The 23,058-nt window shown below is 39.6% G+C and overlaps 1 protein-coding gene across 10 annotated transcripts in view; it reads right to left on the reverse strand.

Moving 5' to 3' along the window:
- Nucleotides 1-23,058, reverse strand: part of GTDC1 (glycosyltransferase like domain containing 1) — a 154,733-nt gene that overhangs the window by 62,932 nt on the left and 68,743 nt on the right. For 8 of the 10 annotated variants that reach the window (XM_032189890.1, XM_032189894.1, XM_032189891.1 and 5 more), the window contains one exon: nt 22,595-22,768. The exons of the other annotated variants lie outside the window; for them this stretch is intronic. In XM_032189890.1, the coding sequence (XP_032045781.1) occupies nt 22,595-22,768 (174 nt within the window). The remainder of the gene's footprint in view (nt 1-22,594; nt 22,769-23,058) is intronic. 10 annotated transcript variants of the gene reach the window in all.

Here is a 23,058-nt window from a genome sequence, read left to right on the forward strand (position 1 = left end):
TTCACCACAAGATATCAGAGTAGGAAATTCAGCTGTATTCAGTAAAACTACTTTTAAAAAATGCATGCTGGCTTGACTGCATGATCAGTCTTCTAAAGAGTACAAAATATTTGGGAATGATTTTAAATATCTTAGCATTTTTAACAAGGAAAATGGACACATGGTATGCTTGCAGTAACAGACTTCATAAACTCGTGTGGCAATTGCAGTGCTAATCTCAGAATATATACAGCCATACCTATCATTAGGCTTCTGTAATAAGCAGGACTGACGCACTGAAGTGTCACTTGATTTAACAGCGACTAACAAGGCACCATAAAACTCACCTGTCAGGGATTCTACAGAGACATTTTAGTATGTGGTTCTGGCTAAAAAAAAAAAAAAAAGACAACCCAGCCCATCTACCCCTAAACCAGACTCTCAAAAAAGAGTGTCTTTCTCCAGAAATAGTGAAGATCTGCAATAGGAACTAAAAGCAGCCAGGTTTTTGCAATAGCCTGTTCCGCTTCCAACAGCTCTTCACCATGTCACCTATGATTACTTCCACCATTTTCTTCTGTGCTTTTCAAGGAGGGAGGCACACTCGTTTCCCAAGAGAAGAGCAGCAGAAACAAGAGGATGGGACAACAACACAGCTAGTGGCGTGGCTGCTGCCAACACTCACAAAGTGGAGCCAAGCTGGGAGTTGTGGATGGGTTTTGGCTGGGAGCTGATGGAAGATGTGAAGGCAATGATCTGAAGGAAAAGAGTGTCACACAGCATCACCATGAGCTTCCGTGTGGTCCAGTATTTAACCACAGCTGGAGATCAGGTTAATGATCACAGCACGCCTGCCTACCCAGCGAGGTCCATGAGCTGTCTCTGGACAGCAGAGAGCACTGACCTCTGCAAGCTCCTGCGGGACGTCAAGTTTGTGCAATGACTCTGCTGGCTGGCTCCTGGGGGGGCAGAATGAACAAAACCTCTGCCGTGTACTTAAATATATAAAAACAGAGCAGCGGGATGATGAGACGTGTACTCAGCTGAACGTGCAAGAAAAGCTACTCACTAGGACTGCCAGAGATACCTCCATCTAGTCTTAGAGCCTGAAATCAAACATAAAGGAATCAAATGTGCCAACAGAGTTCACAGAGCTGCTGAAGCTTCAGCCGTACCTCATTTTTCAGTGGGAGATAGAAGGTGATTCTCCGTATCAACTACCGTCATAGGATGAATTTCTTGTAACCAACTGCACTGATACAATAGCACTGCCAACACAGGGAGACTTAATCCCTCTGAAGACATATCAGCTTCTTTTTTCAAACCTATACTACTGAAAAAAAGCCTTACTACCGGGTATTCAAGGATACATTTCTCTTTAACTGTTCTTCTCATTTTCACTATTTCTTTTTTTTTTTTTTTTTTAAACCAAACACGGATTTAAAATGGAGCTGTAAATAAGTCATTTTTTTTTTTTTTATCATTATCTGAATATTTCACAACTGAAATTGTCATCAACCAGTTTTCATATACTCAGCTACGAAATATTTTTCTCGGGATGATGTAGATAGCAGTTTATATACAAATTTAAAAACTCAGGCATCATTTTGGTGCAAGAACAGGGTGGGATTCTACCTCCAAGTGTAGTTCCAGAGGTAAACCACACAACACAGAACAGAAGAAAGTCAAAAGAAATGGAGCATTATCTCATTCAGGAACAGAACTTAGAATGCCACAAAGGAAAAGGAAATCAAAATATCTGAAAGCACATCTAAAAGCAACACCTCTACACAATTTGTATTTAAAACTCCAATTTGTAAGCAGTTGAAGTTGTCTTTTAAAAGTTAAAGGTGTATGCAAAACAAATTAAAACCCAACCATGGGATATTTTGCCTTTTCTATAATGTATAGCATGCTTGCATCACGCTTCTTCACATTAGACATTCAGGTCTCGTCTGTCCTAGGAGACTGCAAGGCGACTGGAGAACTGGAGTGAAATGATCACATCATCACAAGGAAAAAGAATGTGAAAACTGAGCAACTGAGTGCAAAGCTGCTCTTTGGGTGGGGTTTGCCTTGTTTTTACTTTATTTACCAGCATTGATTTTCCCCAGCTACTAAACAAGAGCAAGTCAAATGAAGATTTCCTTCTTTGTATCAATAACCCTCTGTGGCATAGTGTAAAAGATGAATATGCTTTACACATGCTGGGCTTCTGTGCTTGGGGGAGACTACCCTAAACATTTGATGATCTTTAAGATTAAAAAAGCAGAAAAAATCCTAACAAGAAACAAGCATCACTAAAAAACACTTTAAGTTTCTCTTACATATTGCAGGGCACCAGAAATCACAGGTCTTGCGGAGGGGAAAAAAAAAAAAAAAAAAAAAAAAAATCTTACTTTTTCAAGTCCTCTTTCATGTCTGAGATACGATCCTTCTGTAAGTCACGACTGACTGCCTTAAAAGAAGGTACCCATTTACATACTATTTAATACTGATTCAAATTACTAGGTTTCTTAAGTTTCTGACCCCCCGTATTTTATGATTTAAACTGTACTTAAATGTACTTAAAAAACTTTGACTCTTATCAACCATTTAATTAAATAGATAATAATAGTGCACATTCGTCCTGCTTGCCATTCAACCGAAGTGAAGTTTCAGCATTAACTTCTAAAACTATGCGGTATGCCTGTCACTCACAAGATTTTCTTACAAATTACCAGGGGAAAAAATATGTCCTTGACTAGTTCTGTGATGTTGAAGACACTGATACATGGCATTGCAAAAATCCAGAAATCAATTTGCAATTTTTAAGTCTATGGGTACTGTTTGATCAAGTCTACGTGGCTGGAAGCCGAAAGGGGATTCTCAGCTGATATAAATTACTTTAACTGACTCCCATGGAACTGCAGCACTTACAGCCAGCTGAAGATCTGGTCCACAAACCATTAGGCGAGGCTGATCAAACAAACCATTTAGAAGCGTTGATCTCTCTGCTTTTTGCGCCAGACTGAGTTACAGGGAACACATCAGAGTTGTAACTTTCAGGGAAAAAAAAGTTCTCTTTGCTGCATAACAAATGAGCAAGGAAAATCTCTGTATTAAGCTCAGCATTATACCTTTACTTTGGTCACAGGATTTATGGCATGCTTGTTACCCAACGTGAATTACCCAAGGTAATTCAAAAATTAGGTATCTCCTGCCCTGTTTGGCTTTGACTGTTGCTGCTGCAGTCAAAAAGTGGAGATGCTACCAGAGACAAATGCTTATCTTCCAGAGTTAAGGCCATGGCAGAGTTAAAACACTTTCTTATGCTTAATGGTTTTATGCCGTTGTGCTGGAAAGGTCTGCATTTTAATCGTCACATTTTCTAGTTCTACTTTTGGAAGGTAAAAATGAAAAATCTTTGCTGGACACAGCAGTGCTCGTAACATGAACCTTTATTCAAAGGCTAAATACAGCTACAACTTGAAATTAGAGTATTGATCCTCATTGAGTGGGAGTGCAGATCCAAATATCGTCTAACTGAAAGGTAGGCATGATGGGATGTCCTGCTGGCTTGAAATGAAGAAATGTCACCCTGAATCCTGCTGGGGACACCCCGCGCTCCTGGCCACGCCACCAGAGGTAGGGGCAGGCACACTTATGTAGGACAACAAATTTATGAGACTAAGCTAAGGGGACACTGGGTTGGAGCACCGATGTTGGCTGAGAAGTGCCTGGGGGGTCCCTGGTTTTGTTTTTAATCAACCTTTCAGACCAGCCATTACGAGCAGTTAGGATTCCCATGGAAAGCACAAAATACCAGTGCTTTGCTGCTTTGTCAATAATAGAGGGGCAACGGGGGAGTAACAGCAAGGGGTCCTTTTTTTTTTTTTTTTTTTTTTTTTTTTTTTACACACCGGGCTGATAAACCTGCCTCAATAAAATGAACTGGCTTTGGTACTGACTCTGACAGTGTGGCTCAATCCTTTTGAATGAACTCAAAAGGAGCCCACATGTTTGCGGTTGTTTTGGATCCTCTCCCACAGCTGGGAGACCCTAATGAGAGCAAAGGACCCAACTACCTCTGAGGGCATCTTAGAAGTTCAGTCTTTGTCTCGGACCGCTCCGGGCTCTGCTTGAGGTGTTAAAACCTTGATTATTAGTAGATAAAAGAATTGAGCTCACTGGGATCCTGCAAGCTCCAGAACTGCGAGTGTGTAAGCACACGTGTGAAGGACTCCTGTTCAGTCTTTCATGTCAGGTCGGGCGATGACAGCTGTCTTCAATCTATTTGAAAATGTGGTTTCAGAGTTTGGTCCTTTGGGGCCACAGAACTTTGCTCGCTGTGTCTCTGGGGCATTGCACAGTAATCTCTGAAAAACTGCACGCTAGGTTGGCTCTGAGGACCTTACCAGTGATAAAAGGTGCCGAGGATCTTTATGCCTGTGAGGCTTAAAGAAAACCAGCACCTCCTGCACATGGGACATCTGCTGCCCTGAGAGGGGTGAGGACAGCAAAGCACGCCACAGGCACGTGAAATTTTAAGCTGTCAGAGTATGTCCATGCCCAGCCTGGGCAGCCAGGAAAACCACGGGTATTTAGCACCTCTCTGGTGGCTGAAGTCAGAGGTGACAACAAGCTGTGGCAGAGGAACAGCTAGCCAGTAGGTGGGTGCAAGGAAAGTGTTCCTCATCACAGTGACTTTACGGTTTCTCCAATTAATACTATAAAATGCTCAAAAATTATTAAAGCGTAAGTATATTAAAATTAACTTCTCCCCGCCAAAAAACTCCAATGAATGTTGCAGCTTAAGCATAAAGGTATTTTCTTGCATGCCAACAAGTTATACCAGCTTTGTTGTAAACTGTCCCCACAGAAAAGTGATGATTTTGTTCTAAAACACACACAATTTAGCAATTAAATCACATCAATTAAAGTACATTAGCTCTACCTTCTAACCAGTGCCATACCCCATTCCTTGATTAATTTTCTGTAAGTTTTACGGTAGCTTTATGTGCTATTCTATGTATTTGAAGAGATTACAAAATTTGATGTGTTATTCATCCTGTTTCTACTGTTGCACGCCACAGAAATATTTTGACAAATATGTTGAATATTTTTACTGAGATGGATAAAAGCAATCAGCTACAAAATGGTTTCGTTAACAAGAACATTAACACATCCTCAGTCTTCTGGTCAATAAGAGGCCACATACTGGTCAGGAAAATTATCCTCATTTTGACAGAAAAGATGTAGATGACCAAAAATCTGAAATTTCTTAGGAGTTTATTTTCCCAACACACAACAAGAAAACCCTAAATCTCACTATGGCAAAGTTTCTACATATTGTGCCAAAGTATAACAAACTTGTTGACTATGAGAAGACAGGAAAAGTACATGTATTACCTCCAGCACAACTCCTTAATATGTTAAACTCAGTGGCTAAAATCTCTACAATCAACTGAGCAGCGCTCTATTAAGAGTACAAAAGTAGATGTGCATGTTTTCTAGTCTAGGAGAAATCTTGATGAGCACATTTACAAATAAAGTGAGCCTGGCTGCCCGAAGGAGGCGTGGTTTGAAGGCCATTTATCTGCAATGCAACTTAGCACTGCCGAGACGTGCACATTTAGCTTATCCACACTGTCCCGTTACAGAAGTTGCTGCTCAAAGGCAAGAATGGAAGTGTGAGGAGAGTGGTGCATCTGGTGCCAGCTCTCTGCACCTTGGCTCACTGCTGGCACTGCTGCTTGCCCATGCACAGGCACAGCATTGCCACCAGCGCTGGGGTTACAGATACCTAACGCCTTTATGAAGAAGCAAAAGCACTTACTGGTAGAAGAACATCAGGCACCAACCACATCTGACTTTAACAACACACTGCTAAACGTTTTCAGTACACCAGCAGTGCATGGGCACTACGCATTGCAATGCAAACCCTGTGATTACTGACATCTCAGCTGATTCTTACATATTAATTTTATGCCTATAGGATAAGCAAATTGCAGCTTTACACCTCTCTTACATGAGGTGACCACCCAGACGTAAAAGAATTGCAGAGTTATATTTATGGGTACACCCTAATTCTTGATAACAAAACAACTAATTGCTCCCAATAATTTATTTAGCCACCCAGCACTAGTACTTCTACTCTTTGCAATAAATTTTACTATCTGCAGTAATTTATACCACTCAGAAGAACGGGATTTAAAAATAACATTTAAACAATGTTAAGGATAGCAACTAAAAGGTGCCCACAAGAGAAATATTTAGATGCCTGCTAAATATATTTAGCAAAGTCAACAATGAAGTTTTATTTGGCAGTCGTACGTTTTAAAGCTATAGGCTCAATTAGGCCAAAAAGGAGGATGCTGTGTGTTCCTACAAGTCTCTTACTGCATTCATTTATTGTTCAGTTCACAGTCTCTGAATACAACACAATCCTCCAACGGAGTCAGCTTTCATAATTCAGCAGTACAAAGTCTGCAAACACATGTAACCTAGATCCATATTTCACAGTGACAGCATATGATAGCAGAATGTGAAGTATTAATGCTAGTGTCACTACAGTCCTACACTCTACTGCACTTTAAGAGAAAGCAGCTGCTGAGATGAAATGTGTGCCAACTGTCTGAAGACAGAAACATAAGAAACATTCCTTCTGTTACAAAGGGAGAGACACACACAAACAGACTTTCTTTTAGACTCAACAAGCACAAAGTTTCTTACTTTCACGTTTCCATTTCCGCGGCGGACGCGGTGCCTGGAGGAAGCTGCGAGGGCCGGCGGGGGTCCCGCATCCCTCGTGGCTCTCCGCCCATGCTGCGAGGCGGAGAAACGCAGACACCCACCTGCCAGCACCCAGCAGGAGATGCTTTCGGGTTTTCCAGGAATGCCACCACAGCATCTGAGCAGCAGGAGCTGTGGCGTCCCCTCCTGCCCGCCAGCACCTTCAGCCTGAGCCATCCTCGTGGGGTACGTGGTGCATAGCTGCCACCGAGATCTCCTTCCTTGCACTAAGGGACACATGAAAGAGCTCCAAACTGAATTAATAAGCACGTTTTTCCATCCCTTTTCTCTCTAATGGCTGGCGAGGTGGCTGCCCCTCTTGATTTTTTGTTTCATCCTGGAGTGACGGCACAGGAGGAACTACCCAGGGCTGCAGCACCGCACTGCACAACAATGAGAGCGTGACATAAGCTGAAATGTTTGGCTGTAATTCACTTAAAAACTAGTACAACCTCATTGACCTCCTTATCAAACAATTTATTGTGCATTTACGGACTGGACAATGAAATAGAGGAGGTAAGGTATTAATGGTGACACTATTTGGCAAGCTCGTAGCGCAGTTCATTCAAAAGGCAATTTTAAAATTGAATGAAGAGGTTTGACTAGGCAATAAAAACAGCCACAATGCCAGTGAACAGTACTTAGGAGGAAAGCCTCTAATTATCCTATTTATAAATCAACAGCAATTTTACTGATGACTTCTTCTCAAACTTGATTAAAATAACTTCAAAAAAATTAAAAAATAATCAGATCGCATTTATTTTATTAAATTACATTTTAAAAGTATTATTGATTCTCTTCATAAATGAAAATGATAAAAACTTGAGGACAAGAATGAGACAACATTTTTTAAGAGAAACATTTGTACAACACTCTGCAACATAATTATAGTGCTGCCCTTGGGGAAGGGGATTTTATTTTATAATGAGAATGTTTACACTGTTATGGGGTTCAATCTATCTGGGAGGGAAGGTTAAACTTCTTTCCATTAAAGACAGCCTTATAATGAAAAGCTCTGAAAGGAGAATGGAGTCTAATATAGTAGATGTAATGGCCTATTAAATGATTCACACACACAAAATGAATCAAATTCATTGTATCTTACTGCTCTTTTATGACAAAATTGTTGAAAAAATAAAACTATTGTCAAGATAATTGCATATTCCATATACTGTATTACTGTAACTACTATTCTTATTGGGTGACCCACAGCCTACATTTTAGGTACATTAATAGGACATTACATTTTAAATACTTTATAGTATTGGAATGTTGTACAAAAATCCCACTTTCACTCTGAAGGCAAAAATCAATTTAGACTTAAAGTCATGCTGCAATTCTGCATCATTCTTTTTCAATTAAGTTTTTTGCATACATTCTTTATGATGTCATTTCTACATTCCTGCAACAGATGTTTGTTTATATCCCAATTTACTAAAATGCTGCCGTACTAGTTCCTGCTATTTTCAAACTAACCTCTACAACTAGCTTATGTTTCCAAAACACAGTACAATAAATGTTTTCTTAAACTTGTCCCCTCCATCTACTGCTAAGAATCACCATCCCTGATCATTACACAATAGTGCATGTTGCTCTGAAAAGGTGCTTGACTGTGTTTCAAAAAAAATGGGGGAGGGAAAGGGGGAATAAGTCATGACATGTGGCTAAAAATATATGCACCAGCAGATCAAAAAATATACGACTTTGGGGTTTTGCACGAACAATTAGCTACTGTGTTCCCTTTGTCAGGACCTGGTTTTACACAAGAGCTACACTGCAATAATTCAGCCTCCTAAGAACAGCTATCTAATGATAAATTCTGCTTGGTAGGGATCTAGTCTTGCACACGTACACACAGAAAAGTCTATGTGACTGTATTTAGTCATCTAAATAACTGCCCACACGTAATCAAGCACAGTTACATTAAATAACAAACCTTGTAGAATTACCTTGCTGGAGTGCTAGTGCTTCGTAATACTGACTGCATCACTTCCATGCATCAAAAAGCATGGGATGTTCCCCAGGTGCTTCCACAATGCAAGTGAAAGATTGCTTTAGCACTAATAATATGGGAACAAGAGTATTTGGGGTACTGTTGTCAAATAAATGAAACAGGCAAGCAGTAGTGGCCAGTGGGTTCACCTTTCTGGACCAACACCCCAAGCCTGGTCTCTCACAAATGGTTAAAACTTCAGCTTTCAAAAGGTACTGAGGTTAAGCTTACGTAAGGCTTTGCAGGTATGCTAAGAACTCCAAAGTACTTAGCAACCTTAAAAAATTTCGACTCGGTTGTGTAAAAAATAAGCCAGAATTTCTGAAGTCTCCAGATGGTATTTAGAGACCTCAAGGGAGGTACAACCTTGCGGAATTAGGTTCTTATATTTTACTGAATAAATTCAGGGGCTAGAGCACTTGAAGGCTCCCATGCTTATATTGAACTTTAAGACCCCTTTTTTGGTATAAAAAATATTTCAACATATTTGCCATGCGTGATACTGGCAGGGAGTTTAATGCAAGCCTGGGAGATCACGAGTGGTAGGTGAGGAGCCAAGCCGCTAACCGCTGCCTCGCACCCAGCCTCCTGGGAGAAGCGGCTCATTTAGGGTGAAAAGCCCAACCTTTCTTATCTACAACAGGCTCTAAAAACTAGCATATTTTAAACACATTCACCTCCTAAGCTACCTATGCTTGATGGATTTTTTATGTAATTTAAAACCAGTCTCATTTCACACATAAGACTATTTCTTAAAGCTTTTGACTGCAAATCGAAGCACAAAACATCAGTTCAAACCTATTTTAATTACGGGAAATTAGGCAGGGCTTTCCCCTTCTACATTCCTCTTATTAAAATTCAAAACAACAAAAAACCTCCCCATCTTATAACCTGATATGAAATTTGTTTCTCCTGCAGCCCACTGCCTCTTCCAAAAGGCAAGCCCCGCTTTCTAAGCACCAGTCAATTGGTATTAAAGGTGATTGCAATAAAACAAATTAATCATTCAAATCTCAATGAAGTGTCAAGTACAAGAAGGTGAAAAATTAGAAGAGTATCTATTTACACGAAGAAAAGTGGTGGAATAAATAGCAATCCATTTACCTTGCTACTGAGTAGGATACATTGCTGTGAAGATAGTTTTACCTATGAACAAGGCTCTTTTCAATTAAGATGAATAAAGTAACCACAGAAAAACGTGATAGATAGTGAATAGGTGGATAGATGGAGAAATGACTAATGTAGAAGGTAGCAAGCTAAAATAAAGTTATCTTTATTAACAAATATATCTATGCATCTTGACTTTATTAATAGCTACAGTTGTTAACAACTATACAATTTCCCAAAAGTGTAGGAGTAGAGACTAGAGTGGGAGGTCTGAAAAGCACCTTGATAGTTAGAGAACAGGCAACTGAGAAATTAGCTGATTAGACAAAACAGCCTCCTAATTTAGCAGTGAAGGAGTCATTCAGAGACAATTTCGAGTGGCAATCAAAGGTAGACATGGTAGATTTTATTTAAAGGATGCTCTGAATAGTTTCAGCTGCAAAACTATAGGGCTTGCTCAACATTAAGTATACTACATAGGGTAAAAAACAATGTCAATAATATCCATAATCCAGCGGATTGGGGTCAATTCAGACATTTAGGATGGTGAGCATGTGGAATGAACATTCATTCCACAGATGTCAAAGTGAAAGTTATCAAACCAACCTCATACTTCCCCTGGTATCTGCTGGCAGAACCTGCCTTCCCCTCTCTTTACTAAGACTGGAGCACCCCACCTCAGGCATCACTGGCACAACACGGACCCACCACACTGGTTGCCCACAGCTACATGCTATGTATGAAGACGAGCTGCACATCCTTCCTAGTCAAGCGTTTGAGTATCTGTACTCACCTAACAACTGCTCAGCAGGTAGTTTGACCATTTAAATGAAGAGAGGTGTCACTCCAAAGCCCCCGTGAGAAGGTTTAAAGAGATAAAAATGGACAACAAAGAGCTGGGACCTCTGAAGTCAATCACGTGCTCAAGTCCAATTTCCACATCCACACAAAGCATCTCCATCATTGCAAGGCACCCTCTTAGTTAACAAGTGCTTTGGAAATTTCGACAGACCTAATGCTTTCCAAACTCCATTTTTTCCCCAAGAAAAATCCATTTGTTTGCTTTATAGTAGGTCTTTTAAAAGGGAGTCATAACTGATGGATTACAACATGTTTCTACCTTTTCAATCTGAATTTCATAAGAATAAAATAAACCACAAATGAAAGTGCTTGTACCAGGCACGTTGAACCTTTCTTCTTCTATTAGCATATCAGTCTGCAATCATAACTAGATCAATAGCGAAGATATCTGCTTAAAAGAGCACCATGCTTTCTTTTGTCAGAAATTCATTACTTTTTATTAGGGTCATTGCTTGAAAACTTCAAAACACCATATGGACCTAATTGTGGTTTATTTTGGCAAAAAGGAAGACACTGTAGAACAATTGAGGCATTACATTCTACAATTCCATTACTTTCATCCCTCTCAGTTTTATTACTGTGTCATTAAAGGCAACTTGAGTGAGCGAAGAATTATAGTGTCATGTGTACGGGCTAGTAGATTAATAACAAAACACACTCAAGTTTAAAGGTATCTAACAGCTGTTTTCATTATTTTGTGTAAATACGCTTGAAGCATATCTATCTGATTAGTGGATAGAGTGCTCTTCTCTGTCACATGCCATGGGCACTGCTATGTGCAAGTAATCAAAGTGCTCAGAAAATGAGTTTACATTGTTCACTGCTGAAATACACAAATGTCAGAAAGTGACTGCGCATCAAAGCTTAGGCAAATCATCTGCTGCAAACAAACAGACTCCAATGCACATTTCAGCTTTAAACATTCCTCTGCAGCACAATGACTGAACAGGACTTATTGCTAGCCAAAATGAAGTGACGCCTGCAGAATAATAAGTTGCTAACGTATAGATGCACAAACAAGTCCAGCATTGAATACCTCGGAGAAGAGCTCCGCTACTTTCAAAAATAACACGTAATGTTTTAATGTCACGAATACTCAGTAAATTTATGGATATCATAAAAGTTATCATTGGGGAAAAAAAATATCTGTTATTGCCTTTTTTTTTTTTTTTGTGACCTGGTTACCAGGAATCCTGACAGATAATCCTCCCTTTTACTGGCAACAAAAGCAACACGTTTTAGGCCCCCTAAAAGGGTCAAATCCTCTCTTTTCAGTATATAGGCACATCGCTCAAGATCAGTTAATTCAAAAATCAGATTTCAGATAACATAAATGAACTCAGAAATCAAAAGACCTGATGAAGTTTGATGAAGGACAGATAAAATTTCAGTCACTGAAAGAAATAACTGCATAAAGATTTCTTCTTTCTGTGATTCATTTGCTTCTAGCACAGATTGAGGCAATTTTAGCATTAAACTACTGTATACAAGGATGAGAATAAAAGAGTTACTCAGACTTATCAGAAAAATAAAATTGAAATAAAGTCAATCTGACTTCAACAAGCTCAACAAAAGAATTTTATTCAAATGCTTCAGTGAGTAAGAGTAAACTGAGGCAAAATTGAGAAGGATGCTTACAGAGCTGTGATACCCAAAACATGATGCCTGGGATGGTGCCTGCCAAAGCACCCTTCACCCAGCGTCTTCCCAAGCACTGGAGCCATCAGCCCTTCGTACCTCTGTGGTTTGTGTTGTCTTCTGAGGGATGCTCTGGCTTGTCTCTTGAATCCCGAAATGTACTGGTCTAGCTGAAGCCCTTGAGCATCATTTAAGGCCAAGGTTCCTGTACTGTGATGCACAATTAACGTCATAGTTGTCTGCCTCCTCAGCTGCTCCCTGTGCTGGCACCTGCACCCATGGGCACATGACATGCGGGCAGACCACGCTGCCACCTCCTCCTTCACTTTTGGCCCCTCCACTTATAGTTTCACATCATAAGCCAGAAAGCAACCAAGTGCAAGGCTAGTACCCCGAGAACTCCAGCACATCAGGGCAAGAGGAAAGGAGGAATCAAATGCCCTGGCCACGATGTGGCTTCTTCAAAAGCAATAAAATATCCAGATGATCCCAGTAAATAGAGACAGAAACATTCCTCTCATTCCCTTCCTTCCCACCTTGGTCATTGTGAATCTGGTGAATAAAAATCCCTCCTGATCCCAAATAAAACGAGTGGTTAAACACGTGCCCAAGACCTGCCTTGCAGGATACCGCTCATTTGAGAGGCACCTGCCTAAAGAAATACAAGACAAATACGATGGGCATTACACAGGACAGGCTTGACATCCTCGGTGCCCTTTATACACGGGAAGCATACGAGATCCTGCATGGAGCACTTCATGTCTCAATCTGTGGTATCAAGACTGAAGTCAGTATGGGACCAAGTCATAGTCCTCCTTTCACCTTCATTTCAGGGATGTCATCATAGCAAACATCTAAACTGTCTGGCACTACCCCAGACAAATCAAAATCCCCTTAAAATTCAGTAGTGTTTTGACAGCCATTTCAAAATGAAATGTCTCTAAGAAAAACAAAAATCAAAACAAACAACCCCCCTACACACCCTTTTTCTCATTGCCAGTCTGAGTCATTTAATAATGACCAATTTATACCTAGTGGATACTGCAAGGATTATCCTTGAACTTAAATAATTCCTCCTCTTCCATGGCATTTATCCTCTGACTGAATTTGCAAAGATTATCGTGTATCCCCTTCTCAACCTTTATTTTACTAGGACAAGTGAACCATCCTCTTTTAATCTGTTCTCATAATGCAGACTCTCCTAATCGTCCTACAGCAGCAATTCTCTGCACCTGTTTCACAATTTACATTAGTCTTTCCTGAACACAGGTGAGGAGAACAACATACAATTTTTCAGTGCTTCATATTGGGACAACAAAAAGCATCTTAAAAAAAAATATCTCTTCTAGTGCATGTAAGAATCACGTAACTTCCCTGCATATGCATTTGGTATGGTTCAGCTATACTGCTGCTTGGTACCTCTCCAACAGCAAGCAGTTTACACATCCACATGTTCTTTATATTCTGTATTTACCTGCCTAGTCATACGCACCCACCCACAACTGAGCACAAACGAGCTGCAGAAGGAAGAGGACCCAGCCTTGTCATGGTGGTGAGGCATTGCACACCATTAGCCCCATGGCTAGTTGGCCATCAGCTAAAACAGAGACAACCTGTCCTCCTGGTGATTCCTGACATCATAAAGGTGGGAGAAAATACCCAAAGACAGATAAATTCTTTAGTTTTCTACAAGCCTGACCTGAGTGCTACTTAGGAGTCATCTTACACAAGGCTTGCAGTTTTATGAAGAACCTACTCTAGACTTAATCACAGGTTGGCTGATTCAATTAGCATCTGATTGTTTTTTTGTTGGCTCTTTTTAGTGCCTACAATAGTGTTTGAAAAACAGACTGAACGCAACAATATTTTGTTTAGACTTCATCTATTTTCAAAACCACTTTGATATGAGTAGGGATTTCCCAACACACAAAATGCCCCTTCTTTAAGAAACAGGCATTATAACCCAAAGATTTTTTCTGATGCATTCTTGAGGAAAAGAAGCTGGAAAAACATTCCTGGATGTGGATCTCCCATAGCTCTCAACCAGCATCCCTACAACTTGCAGACGATACGCCACAAACTCTGATGAGCCTTCATTACTATTTAGAAACGCATCTTTTCAATAGTAAAGCTGAACAGCCTCCTACCTTAAAAGCACTTCTGGTACGTTTACGTTGGGATTTTCATATTTTTAAATGTATGCTATTTGAATTATTTAAAGGGAAAAAGAGGAGGATTATTTCATCTGGGAGTCACAACTGAGCAGGGGGAATGTCCAAAATATAAAATATTAAATATTCCTAGTTGCAAATGCAAAAGCAAAAAAGTAAAAAACCTAAACATATTAAAATACTCCTTGCACAACAAAGAAATTATCTGTGATTTTACAAAATTAAAAATCATTTAACTTCATCCCATTTGGTTATGTATAAATAAAACATCTGTATTAAATTGTTCTTATACATTACATAAAGGTCATCTCCATAGGACTACAAAGCCATGTTTCAAGTTTCCTTTTCACACTTAAAGCAGGGCTTGTACTTGTTCCTCACTGTAATTTTATTCTCTTTTTCTTTACCCTCTGAAGCTCCCATAGAATATTTTGCTATCTGCTGTTCTGTCACTTCCATCTAACAGTATCTCTAACTAGCATTATAACTTGAATTGGCTTGCTGCAAACTAGCATACAACAGTGCTCAAAGCAGATCTCATCCACTTAAGTTTTAGTTTTACATTTAATAATGATTTGCAAGGCTATCTACCAGTTCTTTCTTATGAAGGAAAGAACTTACCCTTTCTTCACTCTTTGAAAGGCTCTGCTTTTTTATTTCTTTATTATTTTATTTTCCCTCCAAACTAATACTGCATTCAAAATGAAGTCAGGCTTTTCAGAAGGTACTGCCTTTCCCCCATGGCTGGTAACAGAGATTTCTTCATTTTCCTTAAAACGATTTCCAACAACATTTTGTATTCTCAGTGAAGAATCTCCCAAAAATCTTGCTATCCTTTTCCCATTTCTTATCTTCACTGCAATTTTTAGCACAATACCTACTTTCTTTTCTGTTATATTAGAACGACAAATGCCCAGAACATTTAAACAATAAGGTTCTGTCACTGTAGCAACTAGGAGGTTAATATGATCAATATGACTGTCAGAATTCTGTAAGCACGAAATTACTTTTAGCAAAAAATAATAATAAAACACAAAACAAAACAAAAAAAAACACACAAGTAAAAGATTACTTCTATGTAATCTTCATGAATTTTGTAGTAAAAAATACCAAATTTTTCAAATGTTGAAGGGCAGTATTTTGAAATGCAAAATTTCAGTAGGGGCAGATTTGTCTATAAAAACCACTTTCTGCACACATGAAAGATGTAAGCCCGTACCTTCATATGGATTGGAGCTAAATTGGACACAGCTACATCACTCGATTCCCAGCTTTTAGTTTTGTGTGCCACCTCTTTCCACCTGCGGTAACGTTGTAATCATGCAGAGTGCCAAGCGCCCTCATCTCTGAATGACTGCAGTGAAAATGAGGGTATTTAGCGTTTCGCGGGATTCTACCATTAATCAATAGCCTTTTTCCACTTTGAATAGAAGGAAAAACAGCTTTACTTTAAGTCTGTCATGACAATTTTAACCAATTAAATTGAAACTTCACCGAGCCTTATTACAACAATTTGATGCAAACTCTGACAGCATTTCATGTCTGCATCATCTTGGATGGGGGGGACAGTTAACCCCATCCCAGCCTTAAGGAGGAAGATGCTGCTGGGAAAGGAAGAGAGAAAAAATGAATGGAGAACTGAGAAAGGTGCAAGGAAGTGCAAAGCAGGGCTCACATTGATTATGCTTTGAAATAGGTAGCATAAGATTATATCAAATAGATGAAAACCTTTGACAGTGTGGAAATTAATGGAAAAAAATATGTGTTTTTCTGTTCTGAGTAAGTGTAGCTGAATTACTGCATTACAGATAGACGATTCCTAGAAGAATTAAAAACACCATCCGTATCAGTTTCTGATGAAGGTGTCATTTTCATTTCCTCTCCCATGACATCCCCCAGCTTCAAATGCCCACACACATTACAACAAGGTAGCCTATTCTCTTTGCAAGTTGCGGTGAAATTATTATGCATGAAAGTGCATAATAATCCAGTCCAGTCCAGTCGTGACTCTACCACCGACTTCCTACATGAATATGCACGAATCAATTAAACCTCTGAATGCATCAATTTCCTTTTCAATGTAGCAATGATAATAATAATAATAGCTGCCTATTGTATGGGGCACTGCATGTAATATTTTTAATGCCTGCTAATGAAATGTGCTATTAATTATTAGAGTGTAGTTTGGCTTTGAAAGCCAAGGATGAGCGCGCCTCAACTTTGCATTCAAAGTGACACAACCAAAAACCTCGACCACTTCCAAAATGCGGAGTCAAATGGTATTTCAATCTGCATTGGGGCTTTCAGATCCCTGCAGAGAGGCTGCATTGAGGTTTGCAGCTAAGGGGTTAATCGGACGAGATGGGAGTGGTTACGGGCTTGGTGCCACAGGTTTTGCCCTTTGTGGCTTCTCACATCCCAGACTTGGAAAATATGAGCTGTGATACTGAGAAAGGTAAGAAGCCAGCACAGCCCCATAGTGATAAATGAGTTTGCATCATCTGTCATTAGAACTTCCTGCCAACAGGGTCATTCCCTATTAAATTACCACTTGTCAATGTTTAAAATACTGATTGATAAATGACTGTGCCAAAACTGATAACACGACAGCTTTTATTTTCTAATATTCTTGGTTACCACATTCTGCTACTTCAAGATACAGATATAGTAGGGATTTTTTTTTCCCAAGTACTTTAGTGAAAGACAATTTAATCTAATACAAAACTAGCAGGTACTGTATAATGATTGGTCCTGATATACATTACATACTATTCTTCTTGCCAAAATAAACCTACTGGCGATTTAGTGATACGGGTAGATCCAAGTTTCACATTTCATCAAATGCTAGTAATCTGTTTTATCAATATAAACTGCATTTTAATGAAAAAATTCTTTTCTTCAGTACACTTCACTTTTAATGCCCCAGAGTATAATAATTCGTTCATGCTGTAGAACAAGAATGTTTTACAAGACCTTAACTCTCCAGAGAAATTTCTCTGTAAATACAAAATGCAAGTTTTATGGGAATGTGTTGTATGCAACATGAGCAGTACCCAACATAATAAAAAACTGGGTTGCACAGAGAATTCTGCTTAAGTATCCTTGTGAGCTATTGTGAGTCTAAATGGTTATTATGACAGCACTGAGTTGAATACCTATACGACTGATAAAAGGGAGTCAGTAAAACTATTTCTGTCTCTGACTAGATAAAAAGAAATGAGGTTTTTGGAGAGTTTCACGAAAGAAATGCACCCCAGCAGACTGTTCAGGCAGGCATCCCGCTGGGAGGGCATTGTCAGGATGCTGCTGGAGAATCCTGCGGGCAAGACCCACACTTTTGGCTTATAAAAACCAGGCTGAGGCAATGGCTACTGCCCAGGGCTAGTATGGATACTTGGGCATCCTGCCCCGACGGCACAAGGGCACATGTGGAAGGAAGCGCCACGTGGGAGTGCGCCACTGGGTTTGGGTGTTTGAGTCGCCCTTCATAGAGTTCACCCAATTCCTCGCTGCTCTTAGCTCTCACCCTGAGGTACAGAGGGTGACCGACCCGCAACCAAAGCCCCAGAACTGAAATACTGAATTTTCTGCCCCTTTTTAGCCAGCACTGCGCTTTCCCCCCAGCTGGCGTTACGGCCCAGATCTTGCGAGCATCCCGCCCGCTGTCTAAGTGCCAACACCGGCACTCCGACTTCCAGCAGGCGAGAAGGAAAGCCATTCAGGGCAGTAATTTCCCTCACCCAGTTCTTCAGCAGCAAGCCCCAAGGTAGGAGCACTCTATTGGCATTTTCTAATTATGCTAACTACCCATAAACTGTGGTGGCAGGGAGGCTATGCCTACTGGAGAGCGCAGGGCACCGCGGAGCTACCCAAGCCACCCCTAAGCATGGGAGCTGGAATCACTGTCATTAGCATGGTATTCCACCTGAAGTAATATATACTATTGCACTGGAAGGCTAATTAGCCCAAAACTGTGCTTCTAAGGTACACTCCTTCCAACAGGCAAGCCAGCTCACTAAAGCTCACTCGGGTACCACTGCAGTGCATCCCTTGGTGCAACACAGCTGCATCCCAGTGCTCATCCACAGCTTTGGGATCCTGGGGTTCAGGTCTTCCCCTGCTTGTTGGCATCTGTATTATCCAGCACTGCAAAGCTACTGCGTGGTGTTACGGTTACACGGGAAGAGGGAGCTCCTCAGTTATCTAAACAAGGGTCACAGCAAGCCTGATCCCAGAAAAGCAAGGTGGGATAATTATTATTTTTTTTTATTCCCCAAACCAGGCTCCTTCAAACATGACAGTCATGTTCCTGTACAAGAAATGCTGCCAGTGTCTTTTAAAAACCTCAGCTTTAGTTAGAAACTCCCCTAACTGGCCATAAAGTATTCTCAGAACTGGAAAATTCTGCCTCTCTTATGCTATAACTAAAAAATATAAAATTGAATGGTTGAAAATGTCCCGTTAACTGTGCTAAGTTATAAAAGCAAATTAAGAAACAACATTCTAAAATCTTTAATTCTACTCCAAAATGTGCAGATAGTACAAGACACTAACTAACAAGTTCCAATTAAAAGAAACTATTGCTGTCTTCGGCTGTCATCTCAGTCGTGTTTCTTCTGTATTATTCCACCTTAGCTCAACGTGCATTTTGGGCTCTTAGGAACATTACTTCCTTCTTGCTTATAAAAATGCATTCCTTTTCTGTCACATCATGATAATGGTAAAGATATAGTACAATCAGTGGACTAGTATTAATAACTAAAATCTACATTACAATTTCAATTGAAATGAATTCCAAGGAGCGCCCAACCTGACCCAGCTTTACCAATTGCCAAAGATGGCATCGATGCAGATGGAGTGAGAGAACTCACACAGTTATCAGCAGAGAACATCCAGAGGTGTACCAGCAGGGCTTGTGGGTGTAAGGAAATCTAAGTACCACAGACAGCATCACTGGAGAGTTTTGTTCTTGTACCGTAGTTTTTGAGTGCACAAACAAAACCGGGTGATATCAAAATAAACTCTATTGATAGTATAGACCCCAAAAAGTTTTTTCTTACATTATAATAGAAAATAAATTGAAATTTAACAATGACAACGTAAGTGTGAATTACAACATATTTCATTTGCTGAGTAAAATCTGTTACCCAGCACATATGGCTCATAAGACCAGCTACTGGTCTACATTCCTTGCAATACCTCTACAGTAAGAAGTGACAGCCTTAACTTGGACTTTTATTTGTCTATAAGCTTAGAAGTGTTGTGATATACATTTCTACATAACACACTTTATCAGAATGGATAAAGAGAAGAATTCAAAGTCAGAAACGATGGAGGGTGAATATATATATGGAATAGCTGTGGTACCACAGGATGCAGTACGGAAGCTACTCATTGTCACAACTAGAGAACAGGAGGATTAGGTCCGAAAATTTCTTATTCTGCTAAATCCTCAAAGCCTTTCATCTCTTTTCATGGTCAGATAAGGACCACAGTCTGGTTGTTTGCTCTGGGAACAAGAGGTGCCCTTACGACAAATCTTTATTATAAAGTAAGTCTCCTCATAAAATGCATCAGTAACTTTTTCTCACAGGTAGTATAAAAGCAGTGATTAGATGCCCATCTCAAGTATTTAAATACACACTATGCAGAGGTATAATGCTACATCTGATATCTCCTTCGTTGTTATGCCTTCACTCTTAACTGATCATTTACTGTGCTGCTTGTGCTAGGTTGTGGAGCCATCATCTCCAGTAATCACATTAAAAGGTAAATACATTACAGGATTTAATCATATGAGATGCTCTTTTAATACACTGGTTTTTGATCAAAGGTCAGACATATTTTCTTTTATTTACCCTACAGTTGCAGTATTAAACCAAAATAATCTTAAAAAGATCAAGAGCACAGGTGTGATGATGATTTCTTTGATCTCACCTCAGTCCAAATTAAGGTTATATTTAAGACACAAGCACACCCTTCAACATTCACATGTGAAATAAAAGAGGTCAAAGTAAAGAAAAAATCACCCTGGTTATTTTGCCTTCAGAATTTTTAAATATTTTCCCAACATCTCAGCAAAATTATGCATTTTAAAAAGACTGCAGGCACTGAAATGATTGTCAGTCATGCAAATAATCACTTACTTACACTGTATGAGTTTGGTTTGGATAAAGCAAATTACCATTTGAAAATAACTTGAAAAACACTCTGGGCTAAGAGCTTGCTTTATAAATTTTAGCTTGGCCACAATTTTTCTTAACCTTTTTCTCCTCAATCTCCACTCAGTCACTATAGTAATGCAGACTAAATTAAAAAACAGCATTCAGTTGCCACAGGTGCATTCAACATTATTTAAAGCCTGATCTTGTAAAGAAATAGTAAATATTGGCTGCAGCTGAAGGTCAGTAACCAAACAACTTATACAGAAGCTTTCCTCTCCTATGTTTCCCTTATTTCTGTGCATATAATACTGCTTCTTGCCTTAAAAAGAATAGAACTTATATCTAGAGGTAGTTTTTGACTAAAACGTATGTTAGGAATAACAGATTACAGCTGATATTAATCCATGTTTCTGAATACTCTGCTGAGAAAGTTGCTCAGTCACACAGTTATGTTTATGGGCATCTTAGTTTTGTCCATCTGCTGCTGAAAATGGCTTTTCAATATGATGTCAAGTGCAACAACCACAATAAAAACATGAGCGGTGTGTCCTGCTTTGTGAGATGAGAATTAACATGAGAGCTGGACATTAACAAGAGCATGTGATGAGACCTTTCCACTTCACCACTTGGGTAGCAGATCACCAGTTTTACCAAAGAAATCTTCTGCTTTCTTAGCAGAAACCTTAGAGACATGGTCTCTAAGAAGCCAAGGGCGATCCTTGGAGATGTACAGGTCTGGATCTCCACTGCCATACAGACAGCCAAGGCCCTAAGCAACACTGGAGGATTTTCATCCACTTGACAAAAATATAGCTTTAAAGACTTCACTTTAGGCATTGATTTTTAAAGGATTTGCATTAGTGCTTTAGAATATGTTTACCAAGTGACTGAAATGCAAACTTTGCACCATAAACATCAATAGAGTGCAAGGCCTGAGACTTAAAACCTCTGTACCCCAAACTACCACAGGCACACATTTAGTCCTTGAAGTAACATGAAGTACAAGCTGGCTGGGACAAATACCTCAAGTGTGACCAGAAGTTGCTACCAGACCAAAAGCTGGACTCCTGCAGAGTCATGACACTGCTTTCCACCCCTATTTCAGCAAAAAATGTCCCCAGCATCATGAGTTTTTTAAGAGTATAATCAAATTGCAGAATCATACTATCTCTATTTAGTACCGGTCCCACTGAAGCAAAGTTCCTGTTCGGTGGGAGGAGAGCTCCTTGTAATAGGAAAAACAATTGTGCCAGGTTTAATCAAAAGTGAAAAGGATCTGGTGAATGTTCCCTTTGAGCCACATAACCCACTGCTAATTTCAAGATGGGCTCTGAAACAAGGGTAATAAAAAACGTCCTTCATAGTAACTGAGGAAGACTGAAGAGCAACTGCAACTGCAGCTAATGCTAAAATCTGCAAGTCTGCTCTGTGCTACTGAAATGTTTTTCACCTACCTGGAAAGCAATAAAATAAGAGGTAGGGGAGGGAGGAGGGAATAAAATCCCACTACAACATACCAAGGGAAATAGAGCCTCTTGACTACAGCCTTATCGCTTTTACTGTTCTCTAGAATTTCTTTCTCCTCCTTGACCTCTCCTGCACAAACAAATACATGGAGCTGAGGCGCAGACAACTTTTTAAAAACTGAAACAAGTGGGAAATTATTCACACTGAGGGATGGAAGTTTGTACGACACGCTTGGCAAACCTACCGGTCCCAGGGCGGGTGGATCAGATTCTGCCTGAACAGCCCCTGATTATTGAAGCACAATGATCGATCGATTGAGGGGTTGTGCTCATTAACAAAGTCTTTACTTAACAATGCCTTAACTGATTACTTAAAACTTCACAATAAATAGGTAGTTTTGACAGACTGGAGGCAATTTATGATGTGGAAAATGTACTGACCTGCTCACATCAGGAAACCTGACTGGAAAGTAAAGAACTTGGCACTTTGGTCTGATTATTTTTTCCAAATCCTTTGGTCTGTGGTCAGGAATCAACTTCATAAATTTTCCAATGGATGTAAGAAATGATTCCATATTAAAAGCAGAGTTGAACACCACAACATCAGCAACCAAACTGTAAAAAGTGGTTAAGAGTAATGAACACACTGCTGCTGCAAAAAGAATGGAGTTATTTCAAATGCAATGAAAACAGGATACACATTCTCATAGACAAAAGATGTAAGTGGAATGTCAAGAAATGTCAGCTTTTTCAGGTCAGTTAGAAGTAACATATATACCTTGATTAGAAATGTTCTGATTTCTGTCCATTTATACTTTGAAATATTTTTGAACTTTTTGTTAAAGACTGAATAAAAATATATTATTACCAATCTAAAGGAGCAAATACAATTCTATCCATAGATC

This window comes from Aythya fuligula, chromosome 6 (assembly GCF_009819795.1).
Source record: "Aythya fuligula isolate bAytFul2 chromosome 6, bAytFul2.pri, whole genome shotgun sequence".
NCBI lineage: Eukaryota > Metazoa > Chordata > Aves > Anseriformes > Anatidae > Aythya > Aythya fuligula.